The 18,595-nt window shown below is 44.8% G+C and overlaps 1 protein-coding gene across 23 annotated transcripts in view; it reads right to left on the bottom strand.

Moving 5' to 3' along the window:
* Nucleotides 1-18,595, bottom strand: part of LOC146861026 (putative methyltransferase DDB_G0268948) — a 710,132-nt gene that overhangs the window by 82,872 nt on the left and 608,665 nt on the right. For 21 of the 23 annotated variants that reach the window (XM_085645020.1, XM_085645012.1, XM_085645004.1 and 18 more), the window contains 2 exons: nucleotides 15,207-15,310; nucleotides 8,531-8,668 (listed from right to left, as the gene is read on the bottom strand). In XM_085645020.1, the coding sequence (XP_085501146.1) occupies nucleotides 8,531-8,668; nucleotides 15,207-15,310 (242 nt within the window). The remainder of the gene's footprint in view (nucleotides 1-8,530; nucleotides 8,669-15,206; nucleotides 15,311-18,595) is intronic. The other 2 variants (XM_085645026.1, XM_085645007.1) reach the window with 1 other exon arrangement.

Raw genomic sequence — 18,595 nt, 5'->3', positions numbered from 1 at the left:
AAGATGCAGTATTTTGGCTAGCATAAGCAGGCAAATGATTAGAAATAAAACAATCAGCAGTGTTACAATTCCCTAAAACACAAAGGGAGAAATCATATTATAATAATAGCGGAAACAGGTCTTATAGTGCCTTATGTACCACACTACCCTGGCTAGAAGCTAGTTTTATAATAAGAGAAGTTCCCTAAGTTTGAATGGAGAACCCCATACCTCCAAGATCAGCTTAGGTGAATCACATCACAGGATCAGCAACGCTCTCTGTAGGTGGAAAGGTTTTCTACAAGTGCCAGCATCATGCATGAAATGCAATATCAAAGGCACCCGAGTTTCAGATATTTGCACCTTGAAGGTTTCTGCACACAGTGTTCAGACTAAGGTTGCGGTGTAAGTCTAGGGATGTGAAAACCAGACCGTTCTCATGTGAAGAAAAAGCAAGCAAGCAGTTTTATATATAATAACAGTTACCTGTAGTGTTGTGTGCAAAAGCGGCAAAGTGGCAAGATGGCGTTTAACTTCTAATACGCTTATGCTAACATAGCAATGTGTGCAAGCAGAACCCTGTCTTCACTACAGCATCTGCCAGTATCTTCGCCCTGGAATGCCTGTAATGCGAAGTTTGAATCTCCTTGCAAAGTTCTCCATCTGCTCCTGTTTCTCTCTTAGCCATGCTACCTCCTTCTCCAGATGTTGATTAACCTTTTTCAAGTTATGTATCCTATCCTCACAGTCAGACACTCTCTGTTCCATCTCATTTAGCCGGGAAGAAAGACCCCCACCTGCAGCTGTATACAGACTGGGTCTAACCGCTCTCTCAGTTTATCCGCCATCTTTACCTGCCTGACTTTAATAACTTTCATCTCTTTAGGAGCTCCTAGAGCATAGAGGTCAAGCCATGGGGAACCTCCGTCTGTAAGATCATAGTGTTACCCTGTCCCTGATGCAGCACCTCGCTCTTCAGAAGCAGCATTGGCATGGTCACTGCAACAGAAAATTCCATGCTGGCTTCTATTTAACCCCTACGATGCGCATGACGGAGCGGTTCCTTCATGCGCATCGGTTGCACTGTGCGTATGACGGAACCGCTCCGTCATGGCCCCGCCCGCACAATAGAACCTTCAGCACAGCGCGTTAATCCGCGCCGCGCTGAAGGGGTTAACTCCACAATCGTGCCAGAGCTCTGGGAGATTCGGGTAGTCTGGTCTCTCTGCCTGAATCACCTTCAACTTGGCATTCTTGGCATCTTTCCAGCCAGATTTAAATAAGGGGTACAGGCCACCACCCTCAGTGTTTTCAATAGAAGACCCTGCTGTTCTGTAACCCTGGGCAGAGTACGCGTAGTGGCACTCTGTGGAGTTCTAAGGAGATAAAAAAAAACTCTGTGGAACTCCGCTCCGCTCCACCCTCCCAATATAAAAAAAGAGAAAAAGAAAACACTTGCCTGCTCTGGCGTCTCCAGACTGCCCTCCTCATCACTGTGGCCTCTCCTCCTTACCGTCTTGTCCTCGCCGGTCACAAACCCCTACGTTGTACGTCTTGCATGGACTGCACCTGCACATGCACTGTCCACGCAAGACGTACAACTTAGAAGTTTGTGACCGGCGAGGACGAGGATGGAGAGGAGGAGAGACCACAGTGAGGAGGAGGTCAGCCTGGAGACGCCAGAGCAGGAAAGTGTTTTTTTTTCTATTTTGTATTGGGCGTGAACTGGCGCTAACTCTGCTCTGCTGTGGAGTGGATGTTTTGCCTGAACACCACATTCCCGACAGAGAATGGAGTTGGCAAAACTCAGCAAACTCTGCTGGCTGAGCGGAGTTCGCCACCCAGGCCTGCTTTTCTGCTGACCTCATGTAGACGATTCTCATGGTCTTGTTGATCCCCTTGCTCCATCTCTTGCCCCTCCATGTACTGCATCCGCCGTTCTGGTGACAATGCTCATAGAGCTTGCACCCCAGACCCAGCCACCATTTCCCCAAACTCCTCTCATAGTCCTTTATCTCCTGGGGGCTCAACTTCCCATTCTCTCACAGACATATCTCCAGCCACTGCCATTTTAAGGGATAGGGTACTTGGAGAGCTATCAGGGGTACTTAAAGGGTTCTGACGGATGAGCCTTTCCTTTGCTCTATTTGTAAATGTGAAGCCCGACCAGCTGCTAGCCCATTGATAGACCCTGTTGCCCTCTTCTGGGCACTCCATTAATCAGTTGTTAGTGTTTTCCTCCTCTCCACAGAATATTTGGCAGATCTAACTGACTTAGGAACGTTTGCTGGCACCTTCCTTCGTGCACTTACTGCTTTTTGTTATTCTTGCGACGAGTAATCAAAGAACTGAGCCAGCCGAGCCAGCCCCTGTCCAACTAATAGGCAGGAGAACAACAGGGGAGCAACGAAGCAGCAGCAGGCCAATAGCAGTCTCAAGGCAGGCGGCTCTAAAACGGTGCTATCCTCAAGCTTGTCTCAGCCCAGTGTGAAGCAAATCCCATCTGTTCCCACCTCTATCTGCTCAGTGATGAAATACGGGGCCACCAACCATGCAAGCCATGTAGAGACAGCATGCAAGCTTTAATCAATTAGGAGTCCCAAAGTCTCGTGCAGCTATCTAGAGCTGCAGCCTGCCCAGCAAATGCCACACTGGCAGTAAAGTTCAAAGTTCAACTCCTGTAGGGGGGACTGCACTGCCCCCATGAAGCTAGAAAGCCTCACAGGGCCTCTAATTCAGAAACGCTTCTCGTGGCTTCTCTCCATGTCCAAGCCGACTTGCTGCAGTCAGGATGGTGTGGGGCCAGAATTGGAGGACAAAAGCAAGGGGATGCACTACAGAGGCAGCATCATCCCGTCTGGATTCAAGACCAGATTAGATAGTGGTGGCCTCGAGAGAAACAGCAGTCAATTGCCCAAGGCCCCAGTGGGCATACACGATGAACAAAACCCAAGTCAGGGTGCTGGGAGTCACAGTCAGAAGTATGACCTCAGGCCCAATCCAGGGCTCAGCCAGAGACTGGGAGTGGATTGGGACAGGGGTTCCGCACTCGATATATCTCCGTAGGGCGCGCATCAGTATAAGATAGTGGTATCTCTGCATCTGATTTAAATTATATTCCTGCTGTAGGTCTTCAAAGGCGAGAGGAGCCTCTACCTTCCACACATCGCACAGGTGTTCGATGCCTATCAGTTGCCACCCTCTGAAGTACGTTAAGGCGCCTACTTCTTTCAGTGCATCCCCCACCCTCAGTGGGGTCCGACTGGTCAGTTTCACCGTCCAACCCAGAAATCTATTGGCCTCCCTCCAACACCCCTCCACCACCCCTATGTGCGCCGGCCACTCCGGACGTGTTTCGGGGAGTACAAGAGCAGTTTGTAATTTTCTTCCATCATGATGGCTCTGTCTACCCTCTAGGCTGGATCGTTAGGGTCTGCGTATACCCAGTCATTTATAAACAATAATTGCGAAGCCCAGTAGTATAGCTTAGTGTCCAGAACTGCCAGGCCACCATCATACACTCCTTTTTGTAGTTTATGAAACGCTATTCTGGGAGAACCACCCTGCCACAAAACCATTGTGACTTCCAGGCCTACCTGCTTAAAAACTGCCAGGGGAACTGGGCCTTTGGTGTTCTGGAGAACATACAAAAGGTGCGGCACAGCCATCATTTTAAAAAGGGCCGCCCTGCCCATAAGAGGCAGTGGGAGGGTATGCCAGTGGCATACATCGGTACTTAGCCGATCTATCTGGGGCTCGAGGTTCCTCTTTAGGAATGTCCCTTGGTCCCGCGTGACGTACATGCCCAGGTACATGAATTCCTCCTTCTCGACTGGGGCTGCGCACTTCATCGGCATCCTAGGTGGAGGGCCCTATAGCTGGAAGACCACTGACTTGGACCAATTGATGGTGTAACCTGAGTAACTCCAATCAGCTCAAAGATATGTAGTAATCTTGCCATTGAGTGATAGGGTCTTGAGTATTTCAACGGCATAGAGAAAAATTCGCTCTTCCCACCCTTCTGGCACCTCTATACCCCAAATCATCAGGTCTTTCCTGATCCAGACTCCCAATTTTTAAAGCCAAAAATATCTTTCATTTAGTTTTCTCCCATTTGAACTGTCCACATTGCAAATCAGGTAACTGGGGAAAATAACTCTCCCCCTACGCTTAATTTGTAAAAAAAAAAAACATAAGTGTCATGGCCCTCTTTGGACGGCCACTGCAGCTTGCACCACCTGTTGCCCCTGCCAGCACTTAAGTGGCAGGTAATAGTCATTTTTAATGTTTCTTGAGCAGTGGCGGCTTCCCCATTGGGGCGTGGGGGCATCACCCCACTGCTTTCTTGCAGTGCGGGAAGGCAGAAACATAAATGGTAATAACTATCACCATTTATGTTTCTGCTTCTCGCACTGCGAGAAATCAGAAGTGCCTGTTTGGAGGTAGGCGGTCCTGCTCGAGGGCAGGGGGGGAGTGGCTTGCCCACTGTTGTGCGTATTGACTGTTTGGTGGGCCCTGGGGCTGACCAAACAGTCAGTATGCACAACAGTGGGCAAGCCACTCCCCCCTGCTTTGAGCAGAACAGCCTACTCTCCCTTTTTATGTCTCGCCTGACCCAGCGCATACGCTGGTCTGGAGAGACTTATTGAGAGGGCTCCAAAAAGTGCTACCAGACCAGCCTAGAGCTACAGTGCATGCGAGTGGGCGCGCGCGCCGCGCTTTACCGCGATTACTTTCACTTTCGCGGCCGCATGGCCGCTTTGATGTTTGATCGTGATCGCGATCACTTTCGTGGCCACAGGGCCGCTTGGCATAGCCAATAGGTCTCGCTTTTGGGACCCTATAAGTATTTAGTTATGCAACTGTTGCATGGCTAAACACTTATAAGGTCCCAAAGGCGAGACCTATTGGCTATGCCAATGCTTGTAGCAGCATACATAGAGAAAATGACCCGTGTGGGGCACGCTCTCCTGTGCCTCACCAATCACAACGCTGCCATTGCCATGGCAGCGTTGTGATTGGCGGACGGGAGGGAGGGAGGTTGCCTTTCCTTGATGTCGATGACGAGAGCTGCAGGAATAACGCAGGACGGCAGGAGTCTGGACAGAGCCTGAGGTGGCTGAAGGTACATTTTATTTTATATATTTTTTTCATTTAACCCTCAATTCAATAACATCTGATTCAATGGCCAGTCCTCTACAACAGCTGACTTCATGGTTTGCATATTATGTAAGAACGCTTGCTGCATGTGGTAACTGTTCCTGGTGTACACAGGTTTGCAGTTAAGCCACTTCTTACCAGAACTGCTAAATACTCCAGCTGGGTGGGCCTGTAACACGGACATCATTTAACCTCTCCCGCCTCCCCCCCTCGACGACCCTATTTCCACCCCCCGTCCCCCACCCGCCCGTCATGCTGGACGCGGCACGCGACTGATAGAAGTGCGCCTTATTCTTAGTTTTTTACTGTCCTGGGCCTCGCTTATGGAATGCCTGCCACGCCACCCAATTGTGCGAAAGTGTGGGTGCCTGCTCATGCGTGTGCTAGAAACAAGCCTCAGAGGCTGCCTTCATCTCATTTACAAGGCACAAATGCTAACTGTGGTAGCCTTTGCAAGTGCAGCAATTCCGAAAACCGCCAATCACCCGCTGTCTATCTTCGACCCTTCGTCCACCCTGCAAGTGGAAATATGTCAACAACAGGAGCGCAGGAGAATACACGCACACATTCAACCCATGGCACAAACAGAATCGATCACAGCTCCTGCTCCTCGCTGTGTTTCAGAGGAGAAGGCTGTGGTGTGGTTACTTGTTGTCTGTAAAATGGCATATCGCCAGTGCTTTAAATGGGCCGGTTCTCACCGGTACTGAGTACCGGCACTTCTTATTTTTACCGATCAGAGTACCGGCACTTCTTCACTGCTAAGGAGAGTACCGGTACTCATTGGAGGTAAATTAATTGGTTTTAGTGCTGCGAAGCTCAAGGCAGTCAGAGGGGAGCAGATCTGTACGGCCCTCTGACAGCCAAAGCGCATCTCCAGCTCGTAGGTGAGTAACGGCTGAACCATTCAGCAGCGACTCCTGCTTTATGCAAAGGATGTCCCTGTTTTGGAATTTTCACGCCCTGCTGTGTTTGATAGAGAAGGGCCCATTAAGGCCCTTCTCTGTCAATCACATTCACACTGTGCTTGTTGTGCCGTAACGATCCCAAGTGTAGAGTGTGTGTGTGCGTGTTCACCAGAGGCGCAACTAGAGGCAAATTTCTGGGGGGTAATTCTTCCACCAATAGGCAGAGTGGAGCTGCAGGGGCTCTTAAAAGGGGTGAAAAAAACAACCAAGCCTCATGCACATGCAAATGGTCTTTTAAAGACCTGTGAAGTATTCGGGTGCGGCTCTGTGTGTGCCAGGGAAGCTGTCTCGGCCCGGGCTGACACACACGATGGAGGGGTGGGGGGTAGGGGGTCGGGAGGGGGCTTGAAGCCCTTTGATCCCAATGGGGGTTGCGCACCTGGTGTGCGCGCCTGCTTCTGTGTATGTTTCAGTGTGAGAGAAAAAGCGAGCTCAGAGAGGAAAAGAATGTGGACAATCTCAGGAGGTAGTTTTAAAGAAATGCGTGGAATGCTTTTGTGTGTGCATTGTCTGCTTGTTTCTGTGTGTATTTGAAGTATTGTGCCAATAGCAACCAAGTAGGAACAGTATGACAGTGAGAAGCTGGAAATATTGCAAGACAAGCAAACCTTAACATATCGTGTTTGGTCTTTATTTTGTGTAACGAGTTAACACTTTTTTTGTTTATATTGCTACTTTTCTCACATGTTTTGGTATGTCCTGCAACTGGCGTAGTACTCATTATTAATGCTGGTATTCCAGAATCTCTTTTATTCTGAGGCACACTCATAATTAGCCTGAATAGTGCGGTTGATGGCTTGAATGTATTGATTTAAAAGCTCCTTCTATTATGATTTAGGGCTTGCTCCCAGCAGGTATTCACACCACTTTTTATCACGATATGTAGCTGTTAATCTGCATATATGGGAAGTTTGAAGCTACTATCAAAGGAAATGCACGGGCAAAATGAATACTCTTATAGAAATGTCCTAGTATCATCATGTCACGCCCGCCTCTAACCCCGCCCACTAGCCACGCCCCTAGCTCGATTTAATGAGTACCTACACTTATTTTTTCCCATTTAAAGCACTATATATCGCTGAATGTTGTGTGTTACGTTTGTGTGATGATAATTGACAACAATCATGCCGACTTGTAAAAGTTCCCTCACTGTAGAAACGGCAGGTGATGTGTGCCGGCGCATCATTGCTGTGATCGCAAACGTGGATATTTAAGTCCACATTTCATAAAACATTCTCTTTATTTAGGTATTCCTATATCTGGCAAATCAAACAGCACGCCGTGCACATTAAAATTTTACAAGCTAAATATTTTATAGGCGCATAGCCGTGCAGTTCCATTTCAGAGAGGCTCGTCATAGAGCAAACCTGCAGAAAATAGTCCACCCCAACAAAAACCGAAATAGAAACAGAAGTGCACGAGCCAATGTTATCAATGAGTCCTATGAGGTGGGATATTTGAAGGTTTCACAAAATATACGACAGTGGAAGCAGAGAGATGCATTTCAAGCTGGTGAAATCCCAAAGTCTATGGACTCTTGGAGCAACAAAAGAGGAATCCTGTTTTTCAGTGTGGGACAAACACCATGTGGGCGAGAAGTCCGGTGTCTGCTGCTGTCTTGGACCATGGCATCATGTTAACTTAGTATGTTTTGTAAATTTTACGCTCTACTACTTTCAAATGTCACCAGCCGCCACTGATCTTGAGTCAATATTCAACTGTTCTGCTCATGTCTAAATTAGATCGACAGCGACACCATGTGGCAAAGGGAAACAGCCTTTACATCAAATGCGCTACAATGCATTCCATTACAACGCGGTTGTTACAACGACTGCCTTGTTACAACGCAAACCATTACATCGCACGTCATTTCAATGGCACGCTAGTGTTGGATTTACAATCCAACACCTTCCATGGTGTTGTACAAACTGGAGTAGAAATAGTAAATTATACTATTCCTAAGTCCAGCGCGGAACCTACAGCAAGTCGTTGTAACGACTTGCGATGTAATGGTTCACGTTGTAATAACGCAGTCCTTGTAACAACCGCATTCTAATGGAATGTGTTGTAGAGCATTCGTTGTAAAGACATATATTCTGTAGCAGACTGTCATAAGTGCCGGTGTTGGAAATTAAATGCCGGTGCCGAGCACTGGAAACCACTGGCTCAATTTAAACACTGCCCCCACCCCAATTATTTTTCGAAAAGCTCCCTCTTTCTGCTTTCCAAATATTGGCTTGTATGGTTTCTGTACATGTAATATTGTACTTCTTTATTATCAAAAGTTGTCATGATTGCTGACTTGAATGGAATCATCATCTCTTCTGCTTTAAGACCACCATGTAATTAATATGCATTTTGGAAAACATATGGCTGTCTTTGGATTTTTCATCATCTGATTTTAAAGGAGCCAGGATATTTACCTTCCTTGGAGCTTTTGCAGGAATTCCTGTGCTGCCTCTGGGTGTGCCAAGTAGTAGCTTTGGTACACGCAAAGCGATTCCACCAACCCCTTTAATGCAGCAATAGATATCTTGCGCTTGTGTAAAATGTCAGTAACTCTGTAGGAAAGGCAGAGACTACAATTGGTTATGTTGGATTTTTGACCTGGGGTTCATTATCACTTTTAGGTTGGAAGACTGGCTGGGCTTGTTAAGACCAGGAGACACCACGATGCTGGAGACTAGGGTATAGCTTCATTAAACAAATGCAAGTGCTTAATTTGTCACTGAGTAATGTAACCACAAAAGCTAGATCAGACAACAGCTGCTTTCTTACAGTATTTTTCAAAGTACATTTGCTCATAAGAACATGGTGTCCAGACAGCTATAATGTGCGTGATGTTTGATATATTTACACCAGGTGGCCTATTTACAAAGATCACATTATAAAGATTAACAGAGTCAAACGTGTTCTGTCACATCATTTAGAGGTCTGTGATCCGCCAGGTTTTGTAAGGCGGGTCTTATACACAATTCTTCCATAGGAAAAAAGAATTTCTCCACATTCACCGTGGTGAACGCAAATGTATCATCTCTTCAGCAAATTAGAGCACATAAAAATTACATTGCTTTGGCATGTATACACCAACTCCTTCTTAGATGAATAATTTTTCTACACCCTCTATGCTAATATCCAGAAAAGTTCGATCAAAACAAGATCCGTTAATAATGATGTTTTCTGTGAATGAATAGGTCCCAGTGAACAAGCGGAAGACATAGCAGCATGTTGCAAGTTACAGCTGAATGGTAGAAGGTTAGCCTTGAGCAAAACAATAATAAAAGTGGAAATACACCTTCAGAGTGATGGTGTGGAGGGGGGTTTGTGGGGCGAGGATGTGTGAAAGGAGGGAAACACAGGATGAGTGACAGAGACAACTTTCATCTTAGTCGAGATAGCCTTTACACAAAAATGTGGCATAATTAATGTACATTAGAAAAATGCACTTATACACATCATTGGAAATGCAAATTAAAAACAATTGCACTATGACAGTCTACATATGGAAATCCTAACAGTAAATTGCAAATTACTCATTGCTAATAATGCACACAAAAATAAATCCATAAAAAACTGTTACACTGGCAGCTATTAAAATCTACAGAGCACTGGCACCTTGCACATCTGCATGCTAGGTATGGCTGGTTTGTAATGGCCACACTAAAATAAACATGACTGAATATTAACATAATTTAAACATAAGCACATTCTTGAAAAACTAAATATGATCTAAACTTAGGTTAAACAATCATAAAATGCACTTAACAATAACCCAACCAGCAGATCTGAATAAACTAAAAGTGAAAATACATAAACTAATAATAAATTAAACAAATGCATAATAAGCACAGCGACACCACAATGGTTCAGAGAGATTGCACACAAGGCCGGTAGGGTGCAAGCATTCTGAAAAAAACCCAATAAAGTCAGATGCCACATAAAGTTAGGAACACACAGCCAATCAGGACACATCACACATAGTAGAGTCAGTGATCACACGCCCTTTATGCTGGACATCTGGATACGTTACCCACCGGCACCCGAAAGGTCGAGACCAACTTGCATTTGCTATCAGAGGTCTTATTTATGACTCCAAAGATAATGACCACATTCTTTTACCAAAAAAGGACTAACAGAAAACCGTTATGATACCCAAAGAAATGTATAAAACCCTGTTCAGATTGATTGGACTTTGAGAGAGTCCTCAGACCCACTTCTGTAAGTGTGCTCCCGGTCAAGTGGTAATTAAACCACTTGTTCCACTTTTGCCAAATGCCTCTTGTCCTTTGTTTTTTCAAGGTTCATTCATATTTGAGCAACAATCCTCCATGCCGATGGATTTCTACTGGCATTGTGGTGACCTTGCCTACACCCAGCTCATCCGTGGATGGCGGGGCCATTGCCCCCTCGTGACCATACACACCCCAACCCTGGTTGTCCCTGGAGAAGATCTGTCTGTGTTGTCTCAACATCTGTTACAGAAGAAGACAACTGTGTTGCATCAGGCTTGAAGGAGAAGAACCTCTGAATATTTTGTCTGAACTCAGTACAAGGACATTCCAAAAGAATTCAGACTGTTCACAGAAGCTCAAGTAAACTCTGGAGGTTCAATATCCTTCACCATGCAAACAAAAGCAAACAGCTGCTGGTTACAAGTAACCACATGATAGAAAATTATTACACATACTGAGTTCAGCATAAATGCAATCAAAAAAGAACTCAGAGCCATCCACCTTATGGTGATGAAACATCTGTAAGTGTTTGACTTGATGACCGCGATGGAGGGTGGGGTATGTGACAAGATTGGCGCTTCCTGTTGTACTTTTATTCCCAGAAATAACATGAACAATGGGACATTAGCCCATGCCATCTAAGATCTGCATAACCTACAAGCCGATCTGAAGAAGGAGGGAGGTGCCCCAGAGCAGAAATGGCTGCATCATATATTTTTGTGGATCCTCTTATGTCTATTTAAGTTACTGACATCCCTGATGCCAATTCTCCTTGATGTACTTCTGCTATGTAGTATCATACAAGTGGGGGCTTCTTGCTATAAAAAAGCAGTCCTCAAATTAGGTAGTATGCACTTAGCTAGGGAACAAGCAACCGACACTACACACGCACACTCACACACTTTTAAACAACATAACTGTCATGACATACAAGGAGGATAGAGTAGTTGATGAATCAACGACGGGGGGAATGTTGGAATGGGTGAATACGATGCCAATAAATGTCTTGATTTGTGAAGGCCCGACAATGGCAATATCAGTAAATGCAATGTGAACGTATGCCATTACATGTGCCTGCACAACAACGACAATGCCCGTCAATGCATTGTCAATTTATACCATAATTTGTGCCAGCCCAGCAGAGCCGACATCAGCGATAATGATTCCAATGTATGTCATATTCAATGCTCGTACAATAATATTATTGTTGCCAAAAAGAACAATGTCAATGTACGTTCACACCAAAGCAAACATAACTTTGTCAATACCAGTAAGGACGAAGTCAATGTACAAGATGACAACTGTATGCGTAATGTTGATAATGTTGATAACAATTATACTATTGGCTGCCATGGTATTCTTAGGCGTTCCAATGAGCTGATATCATATCATTGCTGTCAGATTCACCCAAGGTGACCTCCCCATCAACCCTGAGTCAGAGATACCTGGTCAGGCAGGTCCTGTGAACCAGGCCCATGCCTTTCGAATAGGTGACAGCTGGGGTCCCACATAAACTTTAAACAAACACGCACCCAGGGAAAACCCTGCTTGATTCCATGGATAGATGATAGCACCACAAACAAGTCACAGGTAATTAGTCCAATAAAATATGTTTGGCCAAAGACTCTTGTTCCCTAAAAATACCACAAAGCTAGATGCTACATGTAGACATGTACACTCAACAAATCAGGACACAACATGCACTCCACATGCAGTGAGCATGTGCTCCTCATGCCAGATATCTTGGCACGTGCACACTGGCCACATTAGTTCTCTTCGAGGTCGAAAACCATCTGTGTCCTTATCAGATGCAAATATTTGATTGATTTACAACTAAGATGCTCTTAAGGAATGTAGAGATCATTTTATTGTACCTCATGAACTGTATAAATTGACATCAAAAACTTTGGACATTGAGAGATTTTGAGCAGACGTACTCTGTCCAGGCTCTTCAGGCTGCAGAATTTAATTAAACCAACTTGTTCATGTTTTGCTAAACGCATCTTGTCTTTTCCTTTATTTAAGGTAAATTCATATCTGAGCAGCAACAGTGCCCACTTATGCGTCACCTGGTATCAGCATATGACCACCGTGGGCCCCAAGACATCAGCCAGGTCATGTTACGTCTGTTAACTGATACCACATGCAGTAGGCGCAGACAGGCTTTACTTATCCCTAGAGGTGGCTCCCAAAAAAGCAGAATGCCTCCACCTATACCAAAATAAAACCCAACAAGGTAGAACCCCACAGGGTCGTAGTGAACGTGAACCGATATGAGACCAATCCAACAACACTGTACCTTTTAACCAAGCCTAGCGACATTCAAACTAAGCTAAATATAATGTGCAGGAGGGGCACCACAGGGGAGGATACTGTTTGGCCCCAGACTTTCCAGAGAAGAGGTTCTTAGAGGTAGCAAAGCCACCAAACCAGTGCATAAACATGTCTGCCCTGCTTCCATCTACAGTTCTAGGGTGGCCCTCAGCATATCTGGGGCAGTCTTCTTTAATAACAAGATGACTGCAGACATGGAATTCCAGTGTAGGGCCATATCTCTCAATGATATGAAGGGACATGAGTTTCGTAGGGGAGGGTTGAATAACAACTTAGATTCCCCATGTCAGGAAATCTGAGATACCCAGGTGGGTGGATATACGTGGCTAGAAGGAAAGGGGCAACCCTTAATTTTACAGAAACTTACACTGTATTCCTTGTGTTTCAGAAGCAAAGGAACAATTCCAGTGGGAATGTATGAAAACTGTGGCACAATCCTGCACCTCCACACTGATGGATACCTTCTGGCAGTGTGGCAAGTTTGCCTATTTGACAACGACAAAGGCAGGTTGTGTGTGCTGTGAGCAAGATCCTTTGAAATGTAATCAGGGCAGGATACAGCTCCTCCCTAGCCATCCTGCCAGCAAGACCCTCTCTCAGCATCACCTAGGTCCTATTGTTCACTGTCTGGGCCCAATCCACATTCCCGATGGGGGAACCATCAACAGGTCCATGCAGCTGGAAATACATACAAAAGCCTCAGAAACTTTGAGCAGGAAAATTACAACTTTCTAAATATAATAATGAGTGTTGGTCGTGACTATCTGAAACAAACTTTTACATGCTTTTAAATCTTAGTGTGCACTAGGTGAAGGGGCTCCACCCTGGCCTCTGTCATCCAAATCTGAGCTTTCTAGAACTGCTAATATAGACAACGTGTGCACTACTGAATTCCCCTGGGGGGTTTCTTCTCAATATAACTCTATCGAACGTTGTTGACTTATAGTAAAAAACAATAATGACAAAATAGACAGCTATAAGACATCCCAAATATTTACAAATCAGATGACAATAGTTCAGTAAATTATACTGCGAAGACAACGTGGTTGCTCATATTTCATCCAATCAAATGATTCTTTTATTTTCTTGAAGACTGACATGTCAGTGCGTCCCCAATGCATTTCGGGCCACTACAGGCCCTTCATCAGGGGTTTCTTTAATCAGTCAACATTCAATTGATGTGATGAGCATAAAACCGCAGTCCAAAACCATCCGACTGATTCCTGACTCGGAGCGTTTAATCGATCGTATTCCAAGCGAGTGTCATAGTGACCCACATGCCAATTCGCCAATACGCCATGATGTGAGGGGGATTCATTGGTGCACACAGTGCCTAGATTAGTGGTTCTAGAAAGCTCAAACTTTCTAAATGTAGCATTTTCAAAATTATAATCTAAAATCAGATTTTACCATTAAGGAGTTCATTTGAGTGTAAACATCATTTACATCTTCTCCCAATCTGAAATTATCACGTATTAATTGAAATAATGTAGTGTTAGTCCATGGGAAAGATAGGCCTTACAACAGAAACAACTTTAGAAGTTTTTCACTATTAGCACATGTAAAACTTAAACATACATGTCCTACCTATTAAATACCAAGCACCCTGCCCAAAAACCTTTAGGGCCTACCCTAGGGATGAATTATACGTATTAAAAAGGCAAGTTTAAGCCTGAGAAAAGGCTTTTTTTGCAGGGTTGAAATGGCAGTTTAAACCTGCTCTACAGGCTGCAGTAGCAGGACTCATGCATGTTTTAAAAGGCTAATTTAGTGAGTGAAACAATGAGTGCTGATATCCATTGTTAGCATTGCATTTAATGTAAATGGTACATGTTGTACCATTTACTTGGGACTTACAAGTAAATTAAATGTGCCAGTGAGGTGTAGCCTAATTTTACCATGTTCTTATGGGAGAGAACAAGCACTGTGGCACTGGTTAGCAGGAGTAAAGGTCAGAGTCCAGATGCCAACAAAAACGATCTCTGCAAAGGAAGGAAGAGGAAGGTGAAAACATCTGGGGTGACCTTGCAGAAAGGGCCAGGTCCAACAGCTCCAACACATGCGCTCATAATGGCAAACAAGTGCCCAAATATTTTCATAGGTCCCAAACAAGTTACTCGAAAACTTAAGCAAATCAGAGGAAAGGAATGCAAATATGGTCATTCTTTTCATGAAGGGCATAGTTTGAAATCAGTTGATTATGAAACTTAATTTAATTTTTACTTGCATGAAATGTTCAAAACAACTTACTGAATTATCAAATAGATTGTTCATGAAGAAGTATATACATGATTGAGCAATCATTTCCAATCGGAAAAAGAGGAGTTTGGAGTTGATATTAGCTCGGAAAGTGGAAATTAAGAGGATGACAGGAGGTTAACTTCCACCTGCCAATCCTTTAAATCTGAAACATCACAGTTTCGCAAATTTTTATGTTGTAACACCGAGAGGCTTCGGTTTCTGAGTGTATACACATGTTTAAAGGAAGTTTCTGTGCAATTCTGAAAACATGCTTATTGCTTTGTTTTCTTACCTTATTTTGTCTCCAAAGGGTAAAGCATCAAATACCTTTTTATATTGAGAGTATAAGATTGTACATACTTCATGCTTGTATTCATTTGTGAGGAAATAAATAGCCTGGAAAGATAAAACAACATGCTTGATTTATAAGCCATAACAACTATGTAGTAGAACACCTTTACATAGAAGTAACAGTTTCATGAGGACACTGGATTAGTCTAATAATCATTTTCTTTGCTACTCCCAACAACAGGCTGTATGTCATAAAATATTGTACAGAAATATAATCAGACAAATATTGTGTAATAAATATTTTTTCTATTGAATTGTCTCATTGACTCCTCGCTCTTAGTGCTCCCTTGCTTCAAATCTGTGTTGTAACTTTTAATATTGTTGTTGCTTTTAATTTGATTATTTTTAAAAATCGGAAATACCTGCTCACGGCTGAATTACTAGCGAGGCAGGAGCGGCTGCTTTCAGCTAACACTAGAGCCAATCACAGTGCAGGCCGGGCGGAGCTTAGGCTGCCACCAGCTATATTTTGCCGATTGCAGCGCGGGAACAGGTACTTTGCCCAGACTCCTCGCTCTTAGTGCTCCCTTGCTTCAAATCTGTGTTGTAACTTTTAATGTCGTTGTTGCTTTTAATTTGATTGTTTTTAAAAATCGGAAATACATGCTCACCGCTGAATTACTAGCGAGGCAGAAGCGGCTGCTTTCAGCTAGCACTAGAGCCAATCTCAGTGCAGGCGAGGCGGAGCTTAGGCTGCCACCGGCTATTTTTTGGCGATCGCAGCGCGGGAACAGGTACTTTGCCCAGACTCCACGCTCTTAGCGCTCACTTGCTTCAAATGTGTGTTGTAACTTTTAATATTGTTGTTCCTTTTAATTTGATTGTTTTAAAAAATCGGAAATACCTGCTCACCGCTGAATTACTAGCGAGGCGGGAGCGGCTGTCTTTCAGCTAACACTAGAGCCAATCACAGTGCAGGCGGGGCGGAGCTTAGGTTGCCACCGGCTATTTTTTGTCCATTGCAGCACGGGAACAGGTACGTTGCCCAGACTCCGCGCTCATAGCGCTCACTTGCTTCAAATCTGTGTTGTAACTTTTAATATTGTTGTTGCTTTGAATTTGATTGTTTTTAAAAATCGGAAATACCTGCTCACCGCTGAATTACTAGCGAGGCAGGAGCGGCTGCTTTCAGCTAATACTAGAGCCAATCACAATGCAGGCGGGGCGAAGCTTGGGCTGCCACCGGCTATTTTTTGCCGATCGCAGCGCGGGAACAGGTACTTTGCCCAGACTCCACGCTCTTAGCGCTCAATTGCTTCAAATCCATGTTGTAGCTTTTAATACTGTTGTTGCTTTGAATTTGATTGATTTTAAAAATCGTAAATACCTGCTCACGGCTGAATTACTAGCGAGGCAGGAGCGGCTGCTTTCAGCTAACACTAGAGCCAATCACAGTGCAGGCGGGGCGGAGCTTAGGCTGCCACCGGCTATATTTTGCCGAGTGCAGCGCGGGAACAGGTTATTTGCCCAGACTCCTCGCTCTTAGTGCTCCCTTGCTTCAAATCTGTGTTGTAACTTTTAATATTGTTGTTGCTTTGAATTAGATTGTTTTAAAAAATCGGAAATACCTGCTCACCGCTGAATTACTAGCGAGGCAGGAGCGGCTGCTTTCAGCTAACACTAGAGCCAATCACAGTGCAGGCGGGGCGGAGCTTAGGCTGCCACCGGCTATATTTTGCCGAGTGCAGCGCGGGAACAGGTTATTTGCCCAGACTCCTCGCTCTTAGTGCTCCCTTGCTTCAAATCTGTGTTGTAACTTTTAATATTGTTGTTGCTTTGAATTAGATTGTTTTAAAAAATCGGAAATACCTGCTCACCGCTGAATTACTAGCGAGGCAGGAGCGGCTGCTTTCAGCTAACACTAGAGCCAATCACAGTGCAGGCGGGGCGGAGCTTAGGCTGCCACCGGCTATTTATTGCCGATCGTAGCGTGGGAACAGGTACTCATCCCAGACTCCACGCTCTTAGCGCTCACTTGCTTCAAATCTGTGCTGTAACTTTTAATATTGTTGTTCCTTTTAATTTGATTGTTTTAAAAAATCGGAAATACCTGCTCACCGCTGAATTACTAGCGAGGCAGGAGCGGCTGCTTTCAGCTAACACTAGAGCCAATCACAGTGCAGGCGGGGCGGAGCTTAAGCTGCCACCGGCTATATTTTGCCGATCGCAGCGCGGGAACAGGTACTTTGCCCAGCCTCCACGCTCTTAGCGCTCACTTGCTTCAAATCTGTGTTGTCACTTTTAATATTGTTGTTGCTTTGAATTTGATTGTTTTTAAAAATCGGAAATAAATGCTCACCGCTGAATTACTAGCGAGGCAGGAGCGGCTGCTTTTAGCTAGCACTAGAGCCAATCACAGTGCAGGCGGGGCGGAGCTTAGGCTGCCACCGGCTATTTTTTGACGATCGCAGCGCGGTAACAGGTACTTTGCCCAGACTCCACGCTCTTAGCGCTCACTTGCTTCAAATCTGTGTTGTAACTTTTATTATTGTTGTTGCTTTGAATTTGATTGTTTTTAAAACTCAGAAATACCTGATCACCACTGAATTACTAGCGAGGCAGGAGCGTCTGCTTTCAGCTAACACTAGAGCCAACCACAGTGCAGGTGAGACGTAGCTTAGGCTGCCACCGGCTATTTATTGCCGATAGTAGTGCGGGAACAGGTACTTATTCCAGACTCCACGCTCTTAGCGCTCACTTGCTTCAAATCTGTGTTGTAAATTTTAATATTTTTGTTGCTTTGAATTTGATTGTGTTTAAAAATCGAAAATACATGCTCACCGCTGAATTACTAGTGAGGCAGGAGCGGCTGCTTTCAGCTAACACTAGAGCCAATCACAATGCAGGCGGGTCGGAGCTTAGGCTGCCACCAGCTATTTTTTGCCGATCGCAGCCGGGAACAGGTACTTTGCCCAGACTCCACGCTCTTAGCGCTCACTTGCTTCAAATCTGTGTTGTAAATTTTAATATTTTTGTTGCTTTGAATTTGATTGTTTTTAAAAATTGGAAATACCTTCTCACCGCTGAATTACTAGCGAGGGAGGAGCGGCTGTCTTTCAGCTAACACTAGAGCCAATCACAGTGCAGGCGGAGCTTAGGCTGCCACCGGCTATTTTTTGTCGATTGCAGCACGGGAACAGGTACTTTGCCCAGACTCCGCGCTCACTTGCTTCAAATCTGTATTGTCACTTTTAATATTGTTGTTGCTTTGAATTTGATTGTTTTTAAAAACCGGAAATACCTGCTCACCGCTGAATTACTAGTGAGGCAGGAGCGGCTGCTTTCAGCTAACACTAGAGCCAACCACAGTGCAGGCGGGCGGAGCTTAAG

The sequence above is a fragment of the Triturus cristatus genome, chromosome 3_1, assembly GCF_964204655.1.
Source record: "Triturus cristatus chromosome 3_1, aTriCri1.1, whole genome shotgun sequence".
Taxonomy (NCBI): Eukaryota; Metazoa; Chordata; class Amphibia; order Caudata; family Salamandridae; genus Triturus; species Triturus cristatus.
The sequence above is the reverse complement of the archived record's forward strand: the minus strand, read 5'-3'. Positions and strand labels throughout refer to the sequence as shown.